Source organism: Schistocerca cancellata, chromosome 1 (genome assembly GCF_023864275.1).
Source record: "Schistocerca cancellata isolate TAMUIC-IGC-003103 chromosome 1, iqSchCanc2.1, whole genome shotgun sequence".
Classification (NCBI taxonomy): domain Eukaryota; kingdom Metazoa; phylum Arthropoda; class Insecta; order Orthoptera; family Acrididae; genus Schistocerca; species Schistocerca cancellata.
The window spans coordinates 862,084,113-862,108,354 of NC_064626.1; the positions used below are offsets into that span (position 1 = coordinate 862,084,113).

The 24,242-nt window shown below is 45.5% G+C and overlaps 1 protein-coding gene across 2 annotated transcripts in view; it reads right to left on the reverse strand.

Moving 5' to 3' along the window:
* Positions 1-24,242, reverse strand: part of LOC126162490 (uncharacterized) — a 194,986-nt gene that overhangs the window by 65,854 nt on the left and 104,890 nt on the right. For both annotated transcript variants that reach the window (XM_049919043.1, XM_049919034.1), the window contains exon 6: positions 16,990-17,189. In XM_049919043.1, the coding sequence (XP_049775000.1) occupies positions 16,990-17,189 (200 nt within the window). The remainder of the gene's footprint in view (positions 1-16,989; positions 17,190-24,242) is intronic.

A 24,242-nucleotide genomic window follows, 5' to 3' on the forward strand; every position in this document is an offset into this window, starting at 1 on the left:
GTCAGTAGTTCTAATGGAATGTTGTCTACTCCGGGGGCCTTGTTTCGACTCAGGTCTTTCAGTGCTCTGTCAAACTCTTCACGCAATATCATATCGCCCATTTCATCTTCATCTACATCCTCTTCCATTTCCATAATATTGTCCTCAAGTGCATCGCCCTTGTATAGGCCCTCTGTATACTCCTTCCACCTTTCTGCTTTCCCTTCTTTGCTTATAACTGCGTTTCCATCGAAGCTCTTGATATTCATGCAAGTGGTTCTCCTTTCTCCAAAGGTCTCTTTAATTTTCCTGTAGGCAGTATCTATCTTACCCCTAGTGAGATAAGCCTCTACATCCTTACTTTTGTCCTCTAGCCATCCCTGCTTAGACATTTTGCACTTCCTGTCGATATCATTTTTGAGACGTTTGTACTCCTTTTTGCCTGCTTCATTTACTGCATTTTTATATTTTCTCCTTTCATCAATTAAATTCAATATTTCTTCTGTGACCCGAGGGTTTCTACTAGCCCTCGTCTTTTTACCTACTTGATCCTCTGCTGCCTTCACTATTTCACCCCTCAAAGCTACACATTCTTCTACTGTATTTCTTTCCCCCATTCCTGATAAAACTCTGAAGTTCATGGGTGAAAAACGTGGTGGTGGCAAGTTATCTAAAGAAAAATAGAATTGAGAGGCAAAATTGCTCGTGTTAGGTAAATCAAAAATTCCTAGGTGTTTCAGACATGTAAAAAAAAATTGCCAGTGCACTACAATGCTATGAAAAGTTCTGGATGATTTCCGTTCTCTTTGAAATTGAAATAAGGCGTTGGGAGCACAAAAGGAAGATACTGATTCTTGTTAACAACTGTCCAGCACATCCTGCACTCTCTATTCTGGAGAATATTAAGCTTGTTTTTCTTCCTGCAAATACGACAAGCTTATTGCAGCCCATGGAACAAGGAGAAATGAGGAGTTTGAAACGCCTCTACCGTAAGCTCATATTACTGAAAATGGAACAATGTATCGGGCAAAAGCAAGATTATTCTATTACATTGATGGATGGGATCAGATACATTATCAAAGCTTTGAGCTGGATAACAGCCCAAAGCATCAAGAACTGTTTCCGCCATGCACGAATCACAATTGAAGGCTTAAATGTCACTGAAACTGAAAATACATTTGATGACATTGATGATCTGCCGCTATGTGCATTGCCGCCAGAAAGTAACTGTGATATTCTCAATCACTGCGGCTATGAAATGTGTGTAACAACAGATGATGACCTTGTTACAACTTAAGCGTAAAGTGAAAACTAAATTGTAAATGAGGTGAAGAATCAGGGACACAGTTACCATGACGTTAGCGAGGGAGATGAAAAAGAAGAAAGAAATAAAGTGCCTATCCCTACTGTGAGCGAGGCTTTAGAAGCCATTCGAATTGTAAACATGTTCTATGAAGCTAGAGGAGAGAGCAGTGACATTGCAAATGCAATAATGAACGTAGAACGTAATTTAGAAAGTGTGTATTGGGCAAACAGACAGCAGAGTAAAATGACTGATTATTTCACTCTTGAATAAAGTTCACTCTTAAGTAAAGTTTACTCTTAAGTAATGAAGTTTAATGAGAACTCGACATACTGCTGTTTATACTGTATTCATGTAAGGTTAAAAGTGAACACTGTATGTAAAATTAAAAAAAAGGCTAAATAAATTTGTGATTTTCCATTTGCCACAGCAGTAAACTGAAAATACGAATCTCGGTTACAACGACGCTCGGTTATAGAAAGGTCCCTCGAATGTTGTTATAGCCACGTTCCACTGTACATGTAACATCAACTACTTGAGCAATTAACAGCGACAGTTACAGTTCCTATACAAAGGGCTGCTCGCTGCAATGCAGCGCAAAATGTGTTTAGGAATTTTCTAACTTTTTCTGATGCATCTGTTATGGTCTTCTAGCAGCATTTTGTATTTAAAGTTTTCATCGGAACAGAGTCACTATTTGTTGCCATGGGTAAATCACGAGCAACAGTTAGCTTATATACACTGATCAACCAGAACATTATGACCACCGACCTTTTATCGATATAAACCCTTCCAGACGATAGCAGCGTCACCTGGCGAGGAAGGGCTGCTAGTGAGATACATGCACGGTGCGTGTAGCATCAGTGAGAGTGCTGTCCGTGTGTACAATGGGGAAGATTGTGATGGCCCGGAGGCTTGGCACGAGAATTTCGGAAACTGCACCACTTGTCGGGTGTTCGAGAAATGCCGTGCTTAGTGCCTTCAACACGTGGCGAAACCAAGGTGAAACCACGACCAGAAATCGTGGGGTCGGGCGGCCATCCCTCTTTACAGATGTCGGATGTTGTAGGCTGAACAGGCTGGTAAAACAGGATAGGCAGTGAACTGTGTCTGAACACACAGTGCACCGAATACTCCCAACGATGGGCCTCCGCAGCCGATGATCCATGCTTGTGCCAATGTTAACACAATGTCATTAGCAAGTAGGACAGAAATGGGCACATGGCAATTGACGCTGGACGTTAGCGCAGTGGCAGAACGTTGCGTGTTCTGATGAGTCTCGATACCTTCTTCATTGTGCCGATGGGAGGGCGCGAATCCGTCGCCTTCCACCATACGTCACGTGAAAGGAAAATGTGAACATATACTCATTTGCAACGAATCTTGGTAAGTCATTTTTGTTGATCGACAAGCAAATAAATACATCCAGAACGACAACAAGTTTGACAAAATGGAGAACTTATTCAAAGAAACCCGCCAGGATAGCCGAGAGCGCTAACGCGCAGCTTCCTGGACTCAGGTAGGCGCGCCGGCCCCGGATCGAATCCGCCTGGCGGATTAACGACGACGGCCGGTGTGCCGGCCAGCCTGGATGTGGTTTTTAGGCGGTTTTCCACATCCTACTAGGTGAATACTAGGCTGGTCCCCACGTCCCGCCTCAGTTACACGACTCACAGACATTTGCAACATGTTCACACTATTTCACTCTTTACATTAGACGCAGACAGCTGGGGTACACTACTTCCATCCCAGGGGGTATGGAGTGGCAGCAGGAAGGGTTTCCAGGCACCCCTTCAAATTAACCATGCCAAGTTCGTACTTAACCCTGCCGACCCTGCGCACAATGCAGGATCAAGGCAATAGCAAAAGAAGAACAACTTATTCAAAGGCTACTTCAAAAAGTATTCGTCCACTCTTATTTTTTAAAATTTACAGTATCAAAATATGATTTCAGTTACAAAAATTAATATTTAGTGGGGTTTCCCTTTGCAGCTATTACCGCTTGTAGTCATCTGGGCATCGACTTGACTAAGTTTGCCGTCAGAGAGGCTGGAATTTTGTCCCATTCGTCTTGAAGTGCTTCTTTTAGGTCTCTCTTGTTAGAAATGTGTCTTCTCCTGATGCTATCTTCCAGTACTTTCCAAAGGTGTTCAGTAGGATTAATGTCTGGGCTCTGAGGAGGGGTGTTAAGTTTCTTGGGGTATTGTACAGAAGCCACAGCCTTGTATTTAGAGCCAGGTCGTTATCTTGTTGAAAAATTTAATATCCTTGCAGACCTAATTTTTCGGCGCTAGGATTCAGATTGTCCTTTAAAATGTTGATGCACAAATGGTGAGCCATTTTATCGTCTATGAAATGTAATTTTCAACACCTGCAGCACTCATACAGCCTCACACCATCAGGGAGCCACCACTGTGTTTAACCGTTGGCACAAGATTGCATGGCAATATCTCCGCATTCTTCTTACGCCACACCATTCGCCTGCCAACCGACCCGAATACGTTATATTTACTGTTATCAGAAAATATTACTGGAAGGAGAAATAGCCTTGGTCGTATTTTTTTGTTTTATTATCCGCAAAATCGATTTTCGGTCACTTAGTGACCATCCTCAGTGCTGTAAACACATGTGGTCGCTCTAAGCCTGTTGATACCAGTGCCTAACAATTTTAATTGTATCTTACAGCACTGAGGATGGTCACTAAGTGACCGAAAATCGATTTTGCGGATAATAAAACAAAAAAAAATACGACCAAGGCTGTTTCTCCTTCCAATTATATCCATTATCTGGTCGTGGTGCACAGAACACTCCATGGAGTCGCCAATTGTGAAAATATTACTCTATTCCATAAGTCTTCCTTTTTGAATCTATGTTCCATTGCAAAATGAAGACGTTTCTTCTGATTCCGTTCACTGAAACAAAATTTCTTGCGCGCTACCCGGCCGTGACACCCATACGTTTTGAAGGTATTTTTGATTGTGTTGGCTCATACCTTCTTTCCCCTATACTCTAACTCCCCAGCCAACTTAGGAGTGCTGATTTTAGGTTTCTTCTTCATTTTACTCATGATAAATCGGACGTCTGCATCAATCAAAGTGTGAGGGCGTCCGGTACGTGTTTGGTTTCTTAAGGATTTTGTTGCGCAAAATCGATCTATTCTCGACTGAACCGTCGATTTAGGTCTACCGAATACTTTAGAGATCTCGTAAGAAGATTTGCACTCATTGTGCAAGCGCAGAATAAGTTTCGATCAGCGTCGTCTCACTACCCTTACGGCCCATGGCGCTAATTGCACTGTATCGGCGCCGTTCAGAACCACAACAGGCGATAAAGTGGGGCCACGCACTGTTGACTCTATAGTGTGTGCCGTGGGCCAGCGTTATACACTCCTGGAAATTGAAATAAGAACACCGTGAATTCATTGTCCCAGGAAGGGGAAACTTTATTGACACATTCCTGGGGTCAGATACATCACATGATCACACTGACAGAACCACAGGCACATAGACACAGGCAACAGAGCATGCACAATGTCGGCACTAGTACAGTGTACATCCACCTTTCGCAGCAATGCAGGCTGCTATTCTCCCATGGAGACGATCGTAGAGATGCTGGATGTAGTCCTGTGGAACGGCTTGCCATGCCATTTCCACCTGGCGCCTCAGTTGGACCAGCGTTCGTGCTGGACGTGCAGACCGCGTGAGACGACGCTTCATCCAGTCCCAAACATGCTCAATGGGGGACAGATCCGGAGATCTTGCTGGCCAGGGTAGTTGACTTACACCTTCTAGAGCACGTTGGGTGGCACGGGATACATGCGGACGTGCATTGTCATGTTGGAACAGCAAGTTCCCTTGCCGGTCTAGGAATGGTAGAACGATGGGTTCGATGACGGTTTGGATGTACCGTGCACTATTCAGTGTCCCCTCGACGATCACCAGTGGTGTACGGCCAGTGTAGGAGATCGCTCCCCACACCATGATGCCGGGTGTTGGCCCTGTGTGCCTCGGTCGTATGCAGTCCTGATTGTGGCGCTCACCTGCACGGCGCCAAACACGCATACGACCATCATTGGCACCAAGGCAGAAGCGACTCTCATCGCTGAAGACGACACGTCTCCATTCGTCCCTCCACTCACGCCTGTCGCGACACCACTGGAGGCGGGCTGCACGATGTTGGGGCGTGAGCGGAAGACGGCCTAACGGTGTGCGGGACCGTAGCCCAGCTTCATGGAGACGGTTGCGAATGGTCCTCGCCGATACCCCAGGAGCAACAGTGTCCCTAATTTGCTGGGAAGTGGCGGTGCGGTCCCCTACGGCACTGCGTAGGATCCTACGGTCTTGGCGTGCATCCGTGCGTCGCTGCGGTCCGGTCCCATGTCGACGGGCACGTGCACTTTCCGCCGACCACTGGCGACAACATCGATGTACTGTGGAGACCTCACGCCCCACGTGTTGAGCAATTCGGCGGTACGTCCACCCGGCCTCCCGTATGCCCACTATACGCCCTCGCTCAAAGTCCGTCAACTGCACATACGGTTCACGTCCACGCTGTCGCGGCATGCTACCAGTGTTAAAGACTGCGATGGAGCTCCGTATGCCACGGCAAACTGGCTGACACTGACGGCGGCGGTGCACAAATGCTGCGCAGCTAGCGCCATTCGACGGCCAACACCGCGGTTCCTGGTGTGTCCGCTGTGCCGTGCGTGTGATCATTGCTTGTACAGCCCTCTCGCAGTGTCCGGAGCAAGTATGGTGGGTCTGACACACCGGTGTCAATGTGTTCTTTTTTCCATTTCCAGGAGTGTAGTTTAATCACTGCGCGCAGAATTTCGGCATGTTCACATGGTGGGCGAATACTTTATGAACTAGCTCATTTTACACTACTGGCCATTAAAATTGCCTCACCACGAAGATGACGTGCTACAGACGCGAAATTTAACCGACAGGAAGAAGATGCTGTGATATGCAAATGATAAGCTTTTCAGAGCATTCACAAAAGATTGGCTCCGGTGGCGACACCTACAACGTGTTGACATGAGGAACGTTTCCAACCGATTTCTCATACACAAACAGCACTTGACCGGTGTTGCCTGGTGAAACGTTGTCGTGATGCCTCGTTTAAGGAGGAGATATGCGTACCATCACGTTTCCGACTTTGATAAAGGTCGGATTGTAGCTTATCTCGATTGCGGTTTATTGTATCGCGACATTTCTGCTCGCGTTGGTTGAGATCCAATGACTGTTAGCAGAATATGGAATCGGTGGGTTGAGGAGGGTAATACGGAATGCCGTGCTGGATCCCAACGGCCTCGTATCACTAACAGTCGAGATGACAGGCATCTTATCCGCATGGCTGTAACGGATCGTGCAGCCACGTCTCGATCCCTGAGTCAACAAAGACGTTTGCAAGGCAACAACCATCTGCACGAACAGTTCGGCGACGTTTGCAACAGCATGGACTATCAGGTCAGAGACCATGGCTGCGGTTACCCTTGACGCTGCATCACAGACAGGAGCGCCTGCGATGGTGTACTCAACGACGAACCTGGGTGCACGAATGGCAAAACGTCATTTTTCTGATGAATCCAGGTTCTGTTTACAGAATCATGATGGTCGCATCCGTGTTTGGCGACATGGCGGTGAACGCGCTTTGGAAGCGTGTATTCGTCATCGCCATACTGGCGTATCACCCGGCGTGATGGTATGGGGTGCCATTGGTTACACGTTTCGGTTACCTCTTGTTCGCATTGACGGCACTTTGAACAGTGGACGTTACATTTCAGATGAGTTACGACGCGTGGCTCTACCCTTCATTCGATCCCTGCGAAACCCTACATTTCAGAAGGATAATGCACGACCGCATATTGCAGATCCTGTACGGGCCTTTCTGGATACAGAAAATGTACGACTGCTGCCCTGGGCAGCACATTCTCCAGATTTGAACTGTGGCATCGTGTTGTAGCTGCATTGGGAGCTGTACCTGTACACGCAATCCAAGCTCTGTTTGACTCAATGCCCAGGCGTATCAAGGCCATTATTACGGCCAGAGGTGATTGTTCTAGGTACTGATTTCTCAGGATCTATGCACCCAAATTGCGTGAAAATGGAATCACATGTCAGTTCTAGTATAATATATTCGTCCAATGAATACCCGTTTATCATCTGCATTTCTTGTTGGTGTAGCAATTGTAATGGCCAGTTGTGTTTTTTGTCAACCTTGCTGTCGATTTGGATGTAATTCTTTCCTTGCTTTGCTACAAAAATGACTTACCGAGGTGCTTCTTACATGACTGGTTCTTTAAATTTTGAATATATATCTTTTCATGTTACGCAGACCTCGTTTTCTAAAAGATATGCAGCTAGATGAATGCTTTTTGGACTCACTGTATACTGCGGGACGGAGACAAGCTAGTGGCGGCTCCATTATGCTCTGTGGAACATTCACGTGGGCATCCATGGGTCAAGTGGAGCTCGTACAAGGCGCCGCGACGGCCAAGTACGGTTGCAGGCCACGTGCACCCCTCCAAGACGGTCATGTTTCCCGACGGCGGTAGCATTTTTCAGCAAGATAACGCGCTACGTCACAAGGCCAGGAGCGCGATGAAGGAACACCGGGGCGAGTTCCATTTCATGTGCTGCCCCCCCCCCCCCCCCCACCGAGTTCGTCAGTTCTGAACCCAATCAAACACAGCTGAGATGTGATTGAATGTGGTGTCAGAACTCATCGCCCCTCCTCCCCAGAATTCACGGGAATCGGGTGAGTTGTATGTGCAGATGTGGTGCCAACTCCCTCCGGCGATCTGCCGAGGCCTCATTGCTTCCATGACATGACGTGTCGCCACTGTTATGTGTGTTAAAGGTGGACATACCGGCTATTAGGTAGGTCGTCATAATGTTCTGGCTAATCGGTGTAGAGCAGTGTTATGGTCGCCTCCTTCGTTGACTGCCATACGGAGGAACTGGGTTGGGTTCTCGGTACTGCCACGGATTTTTCTTTTGTGGAAGAAATGGCACGGGGGAGCACTTAGCCTCATGGGGCCAACTGAGGAGCTGTTTGATGCAGTAGGAGCGGTTCCCTCATCAAGAATCCCAATATCAACTACCGGGAGCGCTGTGTACAGACCACATGCCCCTCTGTACTACATCTGATGGCGCGATTGGCCGACGATGACACGGTGGTCGGTCTGGGTCTATCGGCTCGTCTAGGTCCAGAGCGCTGAATTTTGCCTTTACCTGTATTAGTTTGTCCGGAACAGCGCTGGTGTTGCGGTCGCAGGTTCGAATCCTGCCTCGGGCATGGATGTGGGTGGTGTCCTTAGGTTAGTTAGGTTTAAGTAATTCTAAGTCTAGGGGACTGATGATGGTTCAAATGGCTCTGAGCACTATGGGACTCAACATCTTAGGTCATAAGTCCCCTAGAACTTAGAACTACTTAAACCTAACTAACCTAAGGACATCACACACATCCATGCCCGACGCAGGATTCGAACCTGCGACCGTAGCGGTCGCGCGGTTCCAAACTGAAGCGCCTAGAACCGCTCGGCCACACTGGCCGGCGGGACTGTTGACCTCAGATGTTAAGTCCCATAGTGCTTCGAGCCATTTGAACCGTTTTGAACCTGTATCAGTTTCAGTCTTTATAAACGAAATGAGGGGTCTAGTTTGCAGTTAAAATCTAATCACTGTACTGGAAAGAGTAAGGGGGCGGCGCTTCTAAGGAATGTATGACGTTTAAGCCCATGCAGTCAGTTGCGCGAGTTAGGGATAGCGGTTACCGCTGAAACAACCGGTCATCGTTTAAACCGGTTCGTTTCGTCTCCAGTTTAATCTAATCGTTAAAACCACTCAAAAAGCCGACTTTTGAAATATCCGATTTTAGGTTTTTTATTGCTATTACTTGCAGTAATGAAAAGTAGATATAGAACAAAGTTTGAAAAGTTCTAACGAAGGCGAAGGAGGAGGCGTGTTTCCTCTTATATCACAAGTACCTTGTGCCTCCTCCCGTTTTTAATCTTTTAAAGCAAATGGAGCACTGTAATTCATGCTAACGCACTTCACAAACGAAAGATAAATGAATAAAAAATGCATCCACAAACGAGATATGATATCGTTCTGTAATATTACTGATGTTCGAAGACGACAGCGAGACACTACCATATAGACCAGGTGAGTGCAAGTGCTGCACATTCCACGTACATGTGTACCGTCTAATAGGTCACGACATACAGCAACAGATACAATATTGACTCTGCAGTACTATACCCATTATTATGTCTTGCGTTTTTTGCTTGTTTATAACTCAAGGCGTTGTTACTAAAATAGTGCCGGTCGCTTTTCGTAGTTTTTATAATAATCCAATATTTCAAGGCAATGGAAATTTTACGAATAAATATTACCTGTTTTTGAAAAAATGAATTACTTAAAAACCGAAGAATTTGGCATTGCTGCTGTGATAAACTGATATGCCAGTTTTGTACCCGGTTATTAGTAAAAAATGAAAAGAAAACCAGTTATAAGCGAGACAAAACAAATACCGAAAAATACTAGTTATCCAGTTTCGGTATCGGTTTTTCCCACCCTAAATCTGCTCCCCTGCCTGGCTGGATTCACTCTTCCGATGGTGAGCAGTTAGTTATATGAACTGAGTGCTCTTCGCAGCCTCTGTGCAGGGACACGCTAGGTTCACCTCTGTAACACTTCTCCGTGACGTCACTATGACATCTACTGGGGTCCACGAGAAATGCGGGGCCTGAAAAGAACTTGTGACGTCACATTAGTCGGCTAGTCCGCTCGGCTCCATGAATGGCCCACAGGAAATCAACATGTAACTGAAAAAGCATCCACCAAAGTTCTTAATTTTGTCATATACTGTCGCGAGCTTGAATGCATCTAAACGCGCAATCAAGAATTAATGCAATGGTCTGATGTAGTTACTCGCTCCTCGCAGGAGACGGCTGCTGGCATTCGTCAGACCTGCAGTGTCACGTGCTGTGACGTACGCGCCTCAGCCTGTCCGTCACGTGGGCCTCGAACGTGTGCAAGTGCAGTTTGACCGTTGGGGACGACTATCACCTTTCGTGGTCGACCTAGGATGGCTGGACGTGGGTTTGAACGGTGGAATACGAGACCAGTGTGCTAACCACTGCACCACCCCGCTCGGCGTGTACGTAACGAAGTTTTGTCTAGTTACGGATAGAAAACTTTATGTGCTTTGCACACCAGAGTAACAAATCTTTTGTATGTCCATCCTTTTAGCAGGACGTCTCTAGGACGACGGCGACAAAATAAAATAAAATCATAAGGACGGCTGTAGGTGTTCTTATTTTTTGTCAAGAAAGAAAAAAGAAGAAGAGAGTAATAAATGGAATAGTACCATAACAGTCTACTGAAATCGTAAAATGATTATAAATATGGAGTATTGATGTGACTGTGATAGCCATTGTAGGTCATATCTTCAATTGGTACATTCAGTGCAGAGTGTTCTTGCCTTTTCTTCCTTTCAAAGTGAAAACCTGATAACTTCATACTCGTTATTTACATACCATAATTATGTATTACGAAAAATAATTAACAATAATCTTCCCCAATGTTAAAAGCATGGTGGTTGTGCGAAGTATGTTCTCATTTGTGCGAAAAATTACAATTCACTGTGGCATCCTTTGCGCTTCTGGAAGTAACAAACAACAAGAAAAAACAGCTACAGTGCATTCCCGTACCAGTACCAGAATACATTACGTCTGCATATGCACAACATGTTCTCGTTTGGAAAAGAAGTGTCCTAAAATAACAAGCTTGTAAATTTTCTTTAATGCTGTATAGACAGCTGACACTATGTTTCGTACGTTTTAATTCTTTTTCAAATGTCTCAGTCTGTTCTATGATTTTTATTTTGAGTGATACTTTGTTTTACCAGATGATCAACTATTATGAACGTCTACTGGCATTTGCGAGTTTCATGCTTAATGTGTATATTACTGATAATTATAACTCTCTCCTGGGAGAGAGCGCTCTTATATGTACATAACATCAATTATTACAGAGCATGCTTTCCTCAAATTACTAAAGTCTCATAATCTTTTAAGAAAAGCGAAGGGGAAAAAAAATTACATGTTGCAGGCGCAAACCATCATAGTAGCTAGATTAGTTTTCATTAGCCAATACTCTACAACACCACTGTAGAACCTTGCAATTTTTAATGCGGTTTTAAATTCAAACACTGTGTGAAGACTCCAGCTTCTGTTATTTTTATACCTTATATTTAATTACGACAAAGCGTACCAACAGCGACGCGTTTTCGAGAGATCCTCAATATTTGAAGAAGCTTATGTTCATAGGTCATACGTAGCGTATGCCTCCTCCCATTTCTCAGACCTATATAGTCCCAGACGGTCGAAACTGGGAATGTTCATTTCATAGTGACGTCACGGAGAAGTCTTGCCGAGGTGAATCTAGCGTCTCCCTTTTGTCCACGTCGCAGTTTCACGACGGCGAGCGCGACCACAGCGCCTCTCTCGCCGGGAGCATTTACTATTCCGCTCAGTCCAGTGTCGCGCGCATGACTCGCTCGCTTGTGTGCGCCGAACTGATAATGACTTATTAAAACGATTCTTCACCGTAACTACTACTGTTAATACACATTCATACAGGGTTTTTTCAGTCTTATTACAGTTCAGAATATTAAAATTTGTAAGAAAGATATTGTCAGTTTGTCTACTGTAAGTAAATGTTCACTTACAAATCAAAGTATTATTCATTAAAGAAAAACAGAGAATATGAGAAATACGTTACATAGATCATGTATGAGAATTTTAGAACACTACACCAATTACAGGTTAACAAAAATAATACTCTGATGCGAAAAAATCGTAACACCAAGAAGGACCTGTGCGATATTCACATAAACGAAAGTTGTTTAAATTTCCGACGTGCCAGTCGTGTAAGTGTGGCGCTAGTAGAGCCACTGAGAAGATGAAGATGCAAATCAGATTTGCTTTAAATACACTCTGTAACGGTCGTGAGCATTAGTTGTCTCAAGATTGGATGTGATGAGTTGATGTTAGTCAAGAACGCCTTTAAGGCGACGAAGATGTCATTATTAAAACTTCACTGAGTTTGTACCAGAGGTCGTGTGTAACAGGGCTACGAGAAGCCGGCTGTTCCTTCTGCGATATTGCAGAAAGGCTTGGCAGAAATGAAGCCACTGTACACGGTTGCTGACAGCGGTGTTCACGAGAATGTTCACTCGCAGGAAGAACGGGATCTTGACGGTCACGTGGCACTACCGGAAGGAAAGGCCATCGTAAGTCCCTGTCGCATTGTACTGTATCTACAGCAGCAATGTGAGCAGCAGTTGGCACCACAGTAACACAATGAACAGACAAACGTATTCCCGAAATTACATTACTCTACATTATTTATTTTTCGGTGTTGGGATTTTTTCCCGTCAGTGTATGTCTGTAACGGCTGTGTTATAGAAACCCATTGTCATTTTTAAAACAAGCCTTATATTACGTGTAAAATAACTACGCAGTCAAAAGATCAGAGTGTTTAGAGGAGATAAGCAGAAACACTTTTGTATCGGACACAAATGTCACAGGTGCAACCTGCACCGTTCCCCGTTACGGATCCACGACGATTTTGACGCTACTCATGTTCAAAGCCGGCGTTCAAATTGTTTTAAACATCATGATGACCTCCGATGGATTTCTTTTTATTGAGTGAGATGAAGCGTTTGGTACACGAGACATCAATAGGCGCTCCAGAAGAGCTGGTTGGCCATTTGTCTGAGGCCGCAGCCGTTATTCGAGAATCACCACGTTGTTTTGAGTGTGTTATACAATAATTAGTACGCAGGTCCTAGTTGTACATACACCGCCTTTGTATTACATATCACTAGAATCAAAACCTTCCTGGCGGCGACACAACCCAGCGGTGACACTTTTGTCATATGAAAAAGTGTTTCTTCTAATCACCTCTAAACATTAAAATTGAATGTACGTAGTTCTTTTACATCCTCTATAGTGCAGGACTCGATAATACACTGAAGCACCAAAGAAACTGGTATAGACGTGGTATTCATAGAGACATGTAAACAGGCAGAATACGGTGCTGCGGTCGCCAGTGCCTACGTAAGAGAACAAGTGTCTGGCGCTATTTTTAGATCGATTACTGCTGCTACAATGACAGGTTATGAAGATTTATGTGAGTTAGAACGTGGTGTTATAGTCGGCGAACGAGCTATGGATCACAGTATCTCCGAGGTAGCGATGAAGTGGGGATTTTCCGTACGACCATTTCACGAGTGTGCGAGGAATCCGGCAGAACATCAAATCTCCGATATCGCCGCGGCCGGAAAAGGATCCTGCAAGAACGGGACCAATGACGACTGAAGAGAATTGTCCAATGTCACAGAAGTGCAACCCTTTCGCAAATTGTTGCAGATTTCAATGCTCGGTCATCAACAAGTGTCAGCGTGCGAACCATTCAACGAAACATCATCGATATGGGCTTTCGGATGATGACTGCACGACACACAGCTTTAGGCCTCGCTTGGGCCCGTCAACACCGGCACTGGACTGTTGATGACTGGAAACATGTTGCCTGGTCGGACGAGTCTCGTTTCAGATTGTATCGAGCAGATGGACGTGTACGGGTATGGAAACAACCTCATGAATCCATGGACTCTGCATGTCAGCAGGGGACTGTTCAAGTTGGTGGAGGCTCTGTAATGGTGTGGCGCTTATGCAGTTGGACCCCTGATATGTCTAAATACGACTCTGACAGGACGTAAGCATCCTGTCTGATGAGCTGCATCCATTCATGTCCGTTGTGCATTCCGACGGACTTGAGCAATTCCAGCAGGACAAAGGGACACCCCACACGTCCAGAATTGCTACAGAGTGGCTCCAGAAACTCTCTTCTGAGTTTAAACACTTCGGCTGGCCACATTATTCAGCATATCTGGGATGCCTTGCAACGTGTTGTTCAGAATATATCTCCACCCCCTCGTACTCTTATGGATTTATGGACAGCCCTGCAAGATTCATGGTATCAGTTCTCTCCAGCACTACTTCAGACGTTAGTCACGTCTATGCCACGTCGTGTTGCGGCACTTCTGTGTGCTCGTGGGTGTCCTACACGATATTAGGCAGCCGTACCAATTTCCTTGGCTCTTCAGTGTACGTCGAAATGAAGTAGCTAGTTTGTAATAGATCCAGATGGAGAATTGCGAAGCAGTCTAAAAGTTGACGATGGAAAGTGCACCAGCAATTATCTTGCTTGGCATGGAAAATCGCGAAAGGTCGAAATCTATAAGGGGCGATCAAAATGATTCCGTTCGAAGGCCATGCAGTCCAGAGTTAGTATGCCAATCAGGCAAAATCGCCGGGAGCATTAACACAATCATCCAACCGATGCACCAGGCTGAAGACAGCCGTTTCATACAATACAGTGGCGTACTGCGTGAAGAAATCCGTAACTGCCCGCTGTACATCCTCGTTTGACAGGAATCGTCGATCCTTCAAGGCATTTTTTAAGGTCCGAACGGGTGATAATCGCATGGGGTGCGAACAGATTATAGGCCGGCTGCTCGAGTTTGAGTTGGCGCAACTATTGCGTTACGACATTTGACACAGCAAGGAACATGGTGCAACGTTCCAAAACGGAGGTTTTCACAGACATGCTGCCCCATACACATTCCTCTTTCCCCCAATGGATATCTATTGGTGTTTGCCTTCGGCAACCAAGAGGAGAATATCAATGCGTTGGTCCTGTTTGGATGCATTTGGTAAACACGTCGCCATATTACGTTTCCATATTATCTGCACGCACGTCGGAAAGACATAAATGCCACACTAATCCCTCGCCTACCTCTCGGTGGTTATACACTCCTGGAAATGGAAAAAAGAACACATTGACACCGGTGTGTCAGACCCGCCATACTTGCTCCGGACACTGCGAGAGGGCTGTACAAGCAATGATCACACGCACGGCACAGCGGACACACCAGGAACCGCGGTGTTGGCCGTCGAATGGCGCTAGCTGCGCAGCATTTGTGCACCGCCGCCGTCAGTGTCAGCCAGTTTGCCGTGGCATACGGAGCTCCATCGCAGTCTTTAACACTGGTAGCATGCCGCGACAGCGTGGACGTGAACCGTATGTGCAGTTGACGGACTTTGAGCGAGGGGGTATAGTGGGCATGCGGGAGGCCGGGTGGACGTACCGCCGAATTGCTCAACACGTGGGGCGTGAGGTCTCCACAGTACATCGATGTTGTCGCCAGTGGTCGGCGGAAGGTGCACGTGCCCGTCGACCTGGGACCGGACCGCAGCGACGCACGGATGCACGCCAAGACCGCAGGATCCTACGCAGTGCCGTAGGGGACCGCACCGCCACTTCCCAGCAAATTAGGGACACTGTTGCTCCTGGGGTATCGGCGAGGACCATTCGCAACCGTCTCCCTGAAGCTGGGCTACGGACCCGCACACCGTTAGGCCGTCTTCCGCTCACGCCCCAACATCGTGCAGCCCGCCTCCAGTGGTGTCGCGACAGGCGTGAATGGAGGGACGAATGGAGACGTGTCGTCTTCAGCGATGAGAGTCGCTTCTGGCTTGGTGCCAATGATGGTCGTATGCGTGTTTGGCGCCGTGCAGGTGAGCGCCACAATCAGGACTGCATACGACCGAGGCACACAGGGCCAACACCCGGCATCATGGTGTGGGGAGCGATCTCCTACACTGGCCGTACACCACTGGTGATCGTCGAGGGGACACTGAATAGTGCACGGTACATCCAAACCGTCATCGAACCCATCGTTCTACCATTCCTAGACCGGCAAGGGAACTTGCTGTTCCAACAGGACAATGCACGTCCGCATTTATCCCGTGCCACCCAACGTGCTCTAGAAGGTGTAAGTCAACTACCCTGGCCAGCAAGATCTCCGGATCTGTCTCCCATTGAGCATGTTTGGGACTGGATGAAGCGTCGTCTCACGCGGTCTGCACGTCCAGCACGAACGCTGGTCCAACTGAGGCGCCAGGTGGAAATGGCATGGCAAGCCGTTCCACAGGACTACATCCAGCATCTCTACGATAGTCTCCATGGGAGAATAGCAGCCTGCATTGCTGCGAAAGGTGGATATACACTGTACTAGTGCCGACATTGTGCATGCTCTGTTGCCTGTGTCTATGTGCCTGTGGTTCTGTCAGTGTGATCATGTGATGTATCTGACCCCAGGAATGTGTCAATAAAGTTTCCCCTTCCTGGGACAATGAATTCACGGTGTTCTTATTTCAATTTCCAGGAGTGTATACTTGCATCGGAGGCGCACTGTGTTTTTTATACCCTGGAGCAACGCACCCCTCCCCCCCAAACGGAAACACTTTGGTCACACACATAGCTGTATGAGATTTTGGGCGCCATTCTTCGAATTAGAATACAGTCAACAGTCATCGACGCATAAACATGAAGTGGCTGGTTCAAATGGCTCTGAGCACTATGGGACTCAACTTCTGAGGTCATCAGTCCCCTAGAACTTAGAACTAATTAAACCTAACTAACCTAAGGACATCACACACATCCATGCCCAAGGCAGGATTAGAACCCACGACCGTAGTGGTCTCGCGGCTCCAGACTGTAGCGCCTAGAACCGCACGGCCAACCCGGCCGGCTAAACATGAAGTGAATGAGTCATAACAATAAACTTACCTATAATTCTAATTTCGGCAGAAGATAAATACTGTAGACTGTTGAACCAGTAGGCACGATAGAAGGAGTACATTGCGTCGGCGAGAGCAAACATCTGTGATGTCTTTGGTTCTTGCTCCTTGCACAGCGCACTGAACTCGTCACGAAAGAAGAGGTACTGCTCGTGATAGTCTAGTAAACCTTCATTCAGTAGCGGCCGCCTGTAACATACAAGATTAAAAGTTAAAAAAGAAAACGAAAACAGTAAAATCAGCGTGCCAAATCACGTGCAGTGAACCTAATATAAAAATGTTAATAATTTTTACTCAGCAGCGAAGTGCGCACTGACTTGTAACTTCCTGGCAGATTAACACTGTTTTGGGCCGGGAGTTGAACACAGAACTTTTGACTTTTTTAACAAAAGTTCCTTTATTGTAATGAATTACAATGTTTTACAACATTATGTAATTATTGATACAAAGTTTTGCCATTATCAAGACACGCCCCAAATTATTTACATAAAGGTGACAATAATAGTGTACAGTTTGTATCCACAAGAAAAACACACATGTATACAGAAATAATACTGCAGAGAAATGGTGTAGAGGATTTGTTTCCTGAATGAATTTTCATTCTGTATCTGAGCGTGCACTGATTTGAAACTTTCGGGATCGAATCCTGGTACAGCCTTTTAAACTTCCAGGAAGTTTCACATCAGTGCACACTCCACTACAGAGTGTAAATCAATTCAGAAAATTATCCTCTAGGTCAGTGTTCCGCAATAATCAGAAGCACCACAAAGGAGCAATAGGTGACAACATGCATCTTGAGGATAGTCTACGCTTAAACATCCTCGAAAACAGAGATGTATTTCAAACTGCCCTACAGTTAGTAACACGACTTAATTACCCAGAAAGAAAGAAATTACTCTACTACGGAACAGACTGATCGCCTGGTCCTACGAACAGAAAACCTTCCAACTCACAAACCAGAGCTCTGTAGACTCCTGGCGGTGGTATGAAGATGGAGAGGAGACGGTTTGGACCTAAACAGTATCTTCAAGGATTTAGTGAGAGCACACGAGCGGATTTACTTCGAATTTAAAGAAACTGAACCCAGAAGTTATGCAGAGACAAGATATCCCCCACCCTCAAGATCGTACACCTGAATTGTATTAGGAGTAGAATGATTAGCACAAAAAAAAAAGCGATTTGATGGACGAAGTACAGGCCGATGTCGCTTGTTTACGGTAACCCTACACGCGTGATGGTAAAATACTTGGTCTCCCAACACAATGTATGACAATTGTGGAGTAAAGAACGCCGAAGCAGCAATCGTGGTGGCAAACACACGAATTGCAGTAACAAAAATAACAACTATGTACTGAACGCATTGTAAGAGCGGAAATTACATTGAGAACGGTATCATGGATAGTCGCGTCATTCTACGGACAGTACTCATATCTGATTGAATCCTTTGCAAACTCAATTAAGAAAATAGGAGGTTTCATCATGGGCAAAACATTACTCATCCTCACAGACATTAAACCACGCTCAGCACTCTGGCATGCTGATTGGACAGATCCCAAAGGACGTGTAATAACGGACATCATAAATCACTGCAGCCTTTTGGTGTTCAATAAGGTAGGGCAAGCACCAACATAGTGTGGAAATGCCGGAGGTATCAGTAACACAGACATTTTATTAGCAAACGGAACATCCGTTACACACATCACTGACTGGAAAAGTAATGGCAGAGCGACACACAGCGATCACAATACAATCATTATACGCACTGCTACACACATAAACACAAATACATTCACTTAACAACAACCGCGATTGGTGCAGAACGGGGCAAACTGGCGGACAATAAAAGATACTATAGCAGAATTACCCTTGCACACCACCCGAGGAAGTATTGATTACAGAGTTCACTTATTAACTTATCTACTACTTAAACCTCAGATCGCTGCAATCCCACAGGTCAATGACATAAGTAAACAAAGTATACCGTGGTCGACATTATTAACAAAAATAAGGAAGTCCTCATGAGAGAAAATACGATGCTACCAACGAGCAAAGACAGCACAAGAAATACAAGGTCCGGCAGAAAAACCTCCCCTTTAAGGAAAGCTAATAAAAACAAAACCAAATAAGGTAGAACAATTTTATTTGTACTAAATAAAAGTACATATTATGCCATTTTAGAAAATACTCTTATGGTCTTACTTTTTAAATAAAACATCCCTTAAATGGCTTCCTGCACTGTCGACATACTGATTGAGTCTTTCCCTGAAGTTATTCATTACTCTTTGAGTCATTTCAGGTGGAATAGCTTCAACCTCTTGTGTAATTGCTTCTTTCAGGGCTCGTAAAGATTGTGGACGTTGTTCATAAACTTTTGCTTTTAAATAGCCCCAAAGAAAGAAATCACAGGGCGTTAAGTCCGGCGATCGTGGGGGCCAGCCAATGTCTCCACGCAACGAGATCACATGTCCAGGAAACATTTCCTTCACCAATGCCAGTGACTGCCGCGCTGTGTGGGCTGTAGCAGCATCTTGCTGGAACCACACGTTCTCTATTTCACCAAAAAGCTCCCTTAGTTGCGGTTGGAGAAAGTCGCAGAGCATGGCACAATAGCGTTCACTGTTGACGGTTAAATTCCTGTCATTTTCTTCGAAAAAGTAAGGACCGATCACTCCGGAATTGTAAACAGCACACCATACTGTTACTTTAGGGCTATGAAGTGGTCGTTGATGAAGTTCTTGGGGATTGTGTTCACACCAGTACCTGCAATTTTGGCTGTTCACTGTTCCGGCAAGGTGAAAGTGTGCTTCATCAGAAAAAATCACAATATCGTTGGGACGAATGTTCCGAAGAAGGTCTTGGCACAAACTTACACGGACACCACAGTCTCGTTCACTCAGTTCCTGCGTAGTTACAAGTTTGTAAGGATGCATTTTAAGATCTCCATGCAAGATTCTTCTCACACTTCGATCAGATATCCATAATGCTGCCGCATGCTTTTTAGCGGATCGTCGAGGAGATTGTTGAACTGAAGCTCTAACTGCATCAACATTTCCGGGGCCTGTTGCAGTCCGTGGTCGTACAGGTGGTTTCCTTTTTAATGCGGAACCTGTCTCACGAAAGTTAGCAACCCAAGAATAAATTGTTTTCTTATCGGGAACAGGGTCCCGTCGTCCGAGCGCAAAGCACACGCGAAAAGCACGTTGAGTATTAATAGGCGATTCGCCATTTTGAATAAAATCTTCCACTACGAAGGCAGGATGTTCACCAGACCACGCCATGGCGTACACTGAAAACGGCACGTAGGCAGCTACTTAACGACGCACCCCCCACCACTCTGCTCCTTCTATTGTCCGCTGCACGTTACTTTGTAATCGGGGAGTTTTTTATGCCGGACCCTGTACAAACCGGACTGTAACAATATCTTGAAGCCAAACGACGAAATAAAGCAGAATTACAAAAAGCACTGCAGGACCGTTGGGACAATTTTATCAGCACTAATTTACAGAGTAACGTATGCGGAGAGCCCTTCAAAATATAAACTGAGACACTACAAACACCAACGGCAATGTCAACACTAAAGCGACAAGATGGAACAATGACGCAGGGCTAGAGATGCTCGGTAGGTTATCAGCTAAATAAGTTACTACCAGACGATGACCCTTCACGCGACCAACACCACCATATAAACTTACGCAGACAAATGGACATCAACGACATAAGTGGAGGAATCACTACTCTTTTCGCACGTGAGGAAACTGCGCTGGTAATACAGAAACTTACAGGAAGAAAAGCTCTGGGCCCAGATGGAGTCGAATCGAAAACATTTAAAGCTAGCCGGCCGCAGTGGCCGAGCGGTTCTAGGCGCTTCAGTTCGGAACCGCGCTGCTGCTACGGTCGCAGGTTCGTATCCTGCCTCGGGCATGGATGTGTGTGTTGTCCTTAGGTTAGTTAGGTTTGAGTAGTTCTAAGTATAGGGCACTGATGACTTCAGATGTTAAGTCCCATAGTGCTTGGAACCATTTGAACATTTAAAGCTGCTGCACCACAAATCGTCCCTTACCTGGCGAACTTACTTAATAACTCTTTACAGCAAAGGAAGACGGCTGATGCAGTGATTATCGAAAAATAGGAAGACAAGGACTCAACAGACCGCAAATCATATAGACCGACCTGCCTACTGAATGTACTAGGCAAGGTCCAGGACACGGACTACAGTCACACAGACAGCTTCTGGATATCAGTCCAAATCAGTGTGTGTTCCGGCCGCACAGGCCTATCGACGATGCAGTAAATAGGGCTTTACATGTAACTCGGAGCACACAGGACAAATGCAATTTGTATATGGTGGCAGTATTGATTGATGTGTGTGGTGCCTTTGACAACCTTTGATGGCCTGCGCTATTCGTAAAGTTGAGCCAAATTCAAATCCTAATACCTTTATATAACAGCTTCCTCGGTTACTACAGATGCAGAGTTGTAGAATGGCGAGCGGACCGCCGAAGAGTTGTCAAGAAAATCAGCAAAGGGTGCCCGCAGGGCATATTCTGGGATATTGCTGCTGAGCTGCTGATAGTCCAGACAGAGATGATAGAGTAACTTAGATAGTAGCGCACGCTGATGATTTGTTCGTAGTGGTATCGGGAAACTCAAGAACACACTTAGAACAAAAGACTACGCAGTTCCTCATAGACATGAATGAATAGTATAATAATAGTGAACTTACAACTGCAGCTAATAATACAATGTACTTACTACTGAAAGGCGAAATTAAAAGGAGGCCAGTATCGAGCTAAATAACACATCCTTGCAACGCAAAGAGTGTCAAGACATCGAGGTTACACGTTGACGATAAACTGAAGTTCATTGAACATATCAGACTTACAACCCAGAAAGCAATAAAAATAATACATAAATTAACGAGACTATATACTTCAAAATATAGACTACCTATAAAGACGTTACATACGAATCATATCGCTCTACTCGAATCCATAGTATGCTTTGCAGCGAGAGCTTGGGCGCATTGACTGAGGCTTGCAACACATAAAATCATTGAGAGAGGTGGCCAGAAAAATGTTCTGCTCAGGATGTCGGAGGCCTTTGGCACAACATTGGCCGAGGCACTATGTGTGGTGATCGGAGGGTGCCCCGTTGACACCACCATCCGTTAAAGAGCAGCAGCGTGCTGGTAGAAGAAAAGCAGAGGCGACAAGGTATTTGACATTATAGGAGAGGACATCACAGAATGGTGCCAACTAAACCGCTGGCGAAATGTTACCTGGTAGAGACAATGGGATTCGACAGCAAAGGGGCGTAAGGGGCGTCGCGTCTACACTTTTTCCCCAAGCATCAAGAAACGAATGAGGCTAAAACATACGAGGGGCGTTCGAAAAGTCCATGCAAACCCGAGAGATGGCACCACTGACGCGTATCGAGGTCATGTTTAGTTAGTAGCATCTTTGGAAAGAACGCACACCAAGTTTCAGCCATATTGGCGTATTTCTTTGTCGTTGGCATTTGTGTGAATCAAGGAAGTCGAGTGATTGTCAAAAAATGGACGAAAAAGAATTTCGTGTGGTGATTAAACATTACTTTATGAAAGGCAAAACGCCTCAGGAGACTAAAGGGAAGCTTGATAAACATTACGCTGATTCTGCACCTTCGATTAGAACAGTTTATAAGTGGTTGCAAAAATTTCGGAGTGGCCACATGGGCACAAGTGATGATGAACGTTCTGGACGCCCTGTGGAGGTTACGACTACAGAAATCATTGATAAAATCCATGATATGGTGATGGATGACAGAAGAGTTAAGGTGCGTGAGATTGCTAGCGCGCATCTCGAATGAATGGGTACATAATATTTTGTATAAACATTTGGACATGAGAAAGTATGCCGGCCGCGGTGGCCGAGCGGTTCTAGGCGCTACGGTCTGGAACCGCGCGACCGCTACGGTCGTAGGTTCGAATCCTGCCTTGGGCATAGATGTGTGTGATGTCTTTAGGTTAGTTAGGTTTAAGTAGCTCTACGTTCTAGGGAACTGATGACCACAGATGTTAAGTCCCATTGTGCTCAGAGCGATTTGAACCATGAGAAAGTATCTGCAAGATGGGTTCCGCGATTGCTGACGCTTGACCAAAAACGGAATCGTGTGAAGTGTTGCAAGGATGGTTTGCAGCTGTTCAGGAAGAATCCGCAGGACTTTATAGCGTCGTTTCGTCACTGGGGATAAAACATGGATACATTACTATACTCCTGAGACCAGACAACAATCTAAACAGTGGGTTACCAAGGGAGAATCTGCACCAAAAAAGGCGAAGACCATTCCTTCGGCAGGAAAGGTAATGGCGACTGTCTTTTGGAATTCGCAAGGGATAATTCTCATCGACTAGCTGGAAAAGGGTAAAACTATTACAGGTGCATATCATTCCTCGTTACTGAGCCGTTTGATAAACAGAGCTGCAAGGAAAACACCGGTGACTGGACTGCAAAAAAGTCCTTTTCCATCACGACAGTACACAAGCACACACCTCAGCAGTTGTGGTAGCAAAATCAATGGAAATAGGATTCCAACTCGTTTCACATCCCCCCTATTCTCCAGACTTGGCTCCCTCGGAATACTATTTGTTCCCCAATTTGAAGAAATGGCTGGCGGGACAAAAATTTTATTCAAACGAGGAGGTGATTGCAGCAACTAATAGCTGTTTTGCAAACTTGGACAATTCCTATTATTCGGAAGGGATCAACGAATTAGACAGCATTGGACGAAGTGTATAAGTCTAAAAGGAGACTATGTCGAAAAATAAAAAAAAAGGTTTACCCCAAACAAGTAAGTAGTTTTTATTTTTGCACGGACTTTTCAAACACTCCTCGTATATATACCGCATATGGTATGGTCCATTTCCTCACTGGCCATGGTCCATATCCAGTACACCTCCATCGGTTCGGTCTCAGTCAAACATCCACGCGCACTAGCGGTGAACTGGGAACTCCCGAACATGTCACTTTATACTGTGACAGACCGACACACGTACCACTGAGTATGACAACACACGACAAATTCCAGGACAGCTGGACGACTGGAGCATACTAAATGACATAACTGATAACGTGTCACGTACGTTCCTCGAATTTTACAAAGAAGAACAAACACACAAACACGGGAACAAGATACTTGGAATGACACAGACACAGATACAAACACAGGAACAGACTCATACGCTGAAGCATATGCAAACAATGA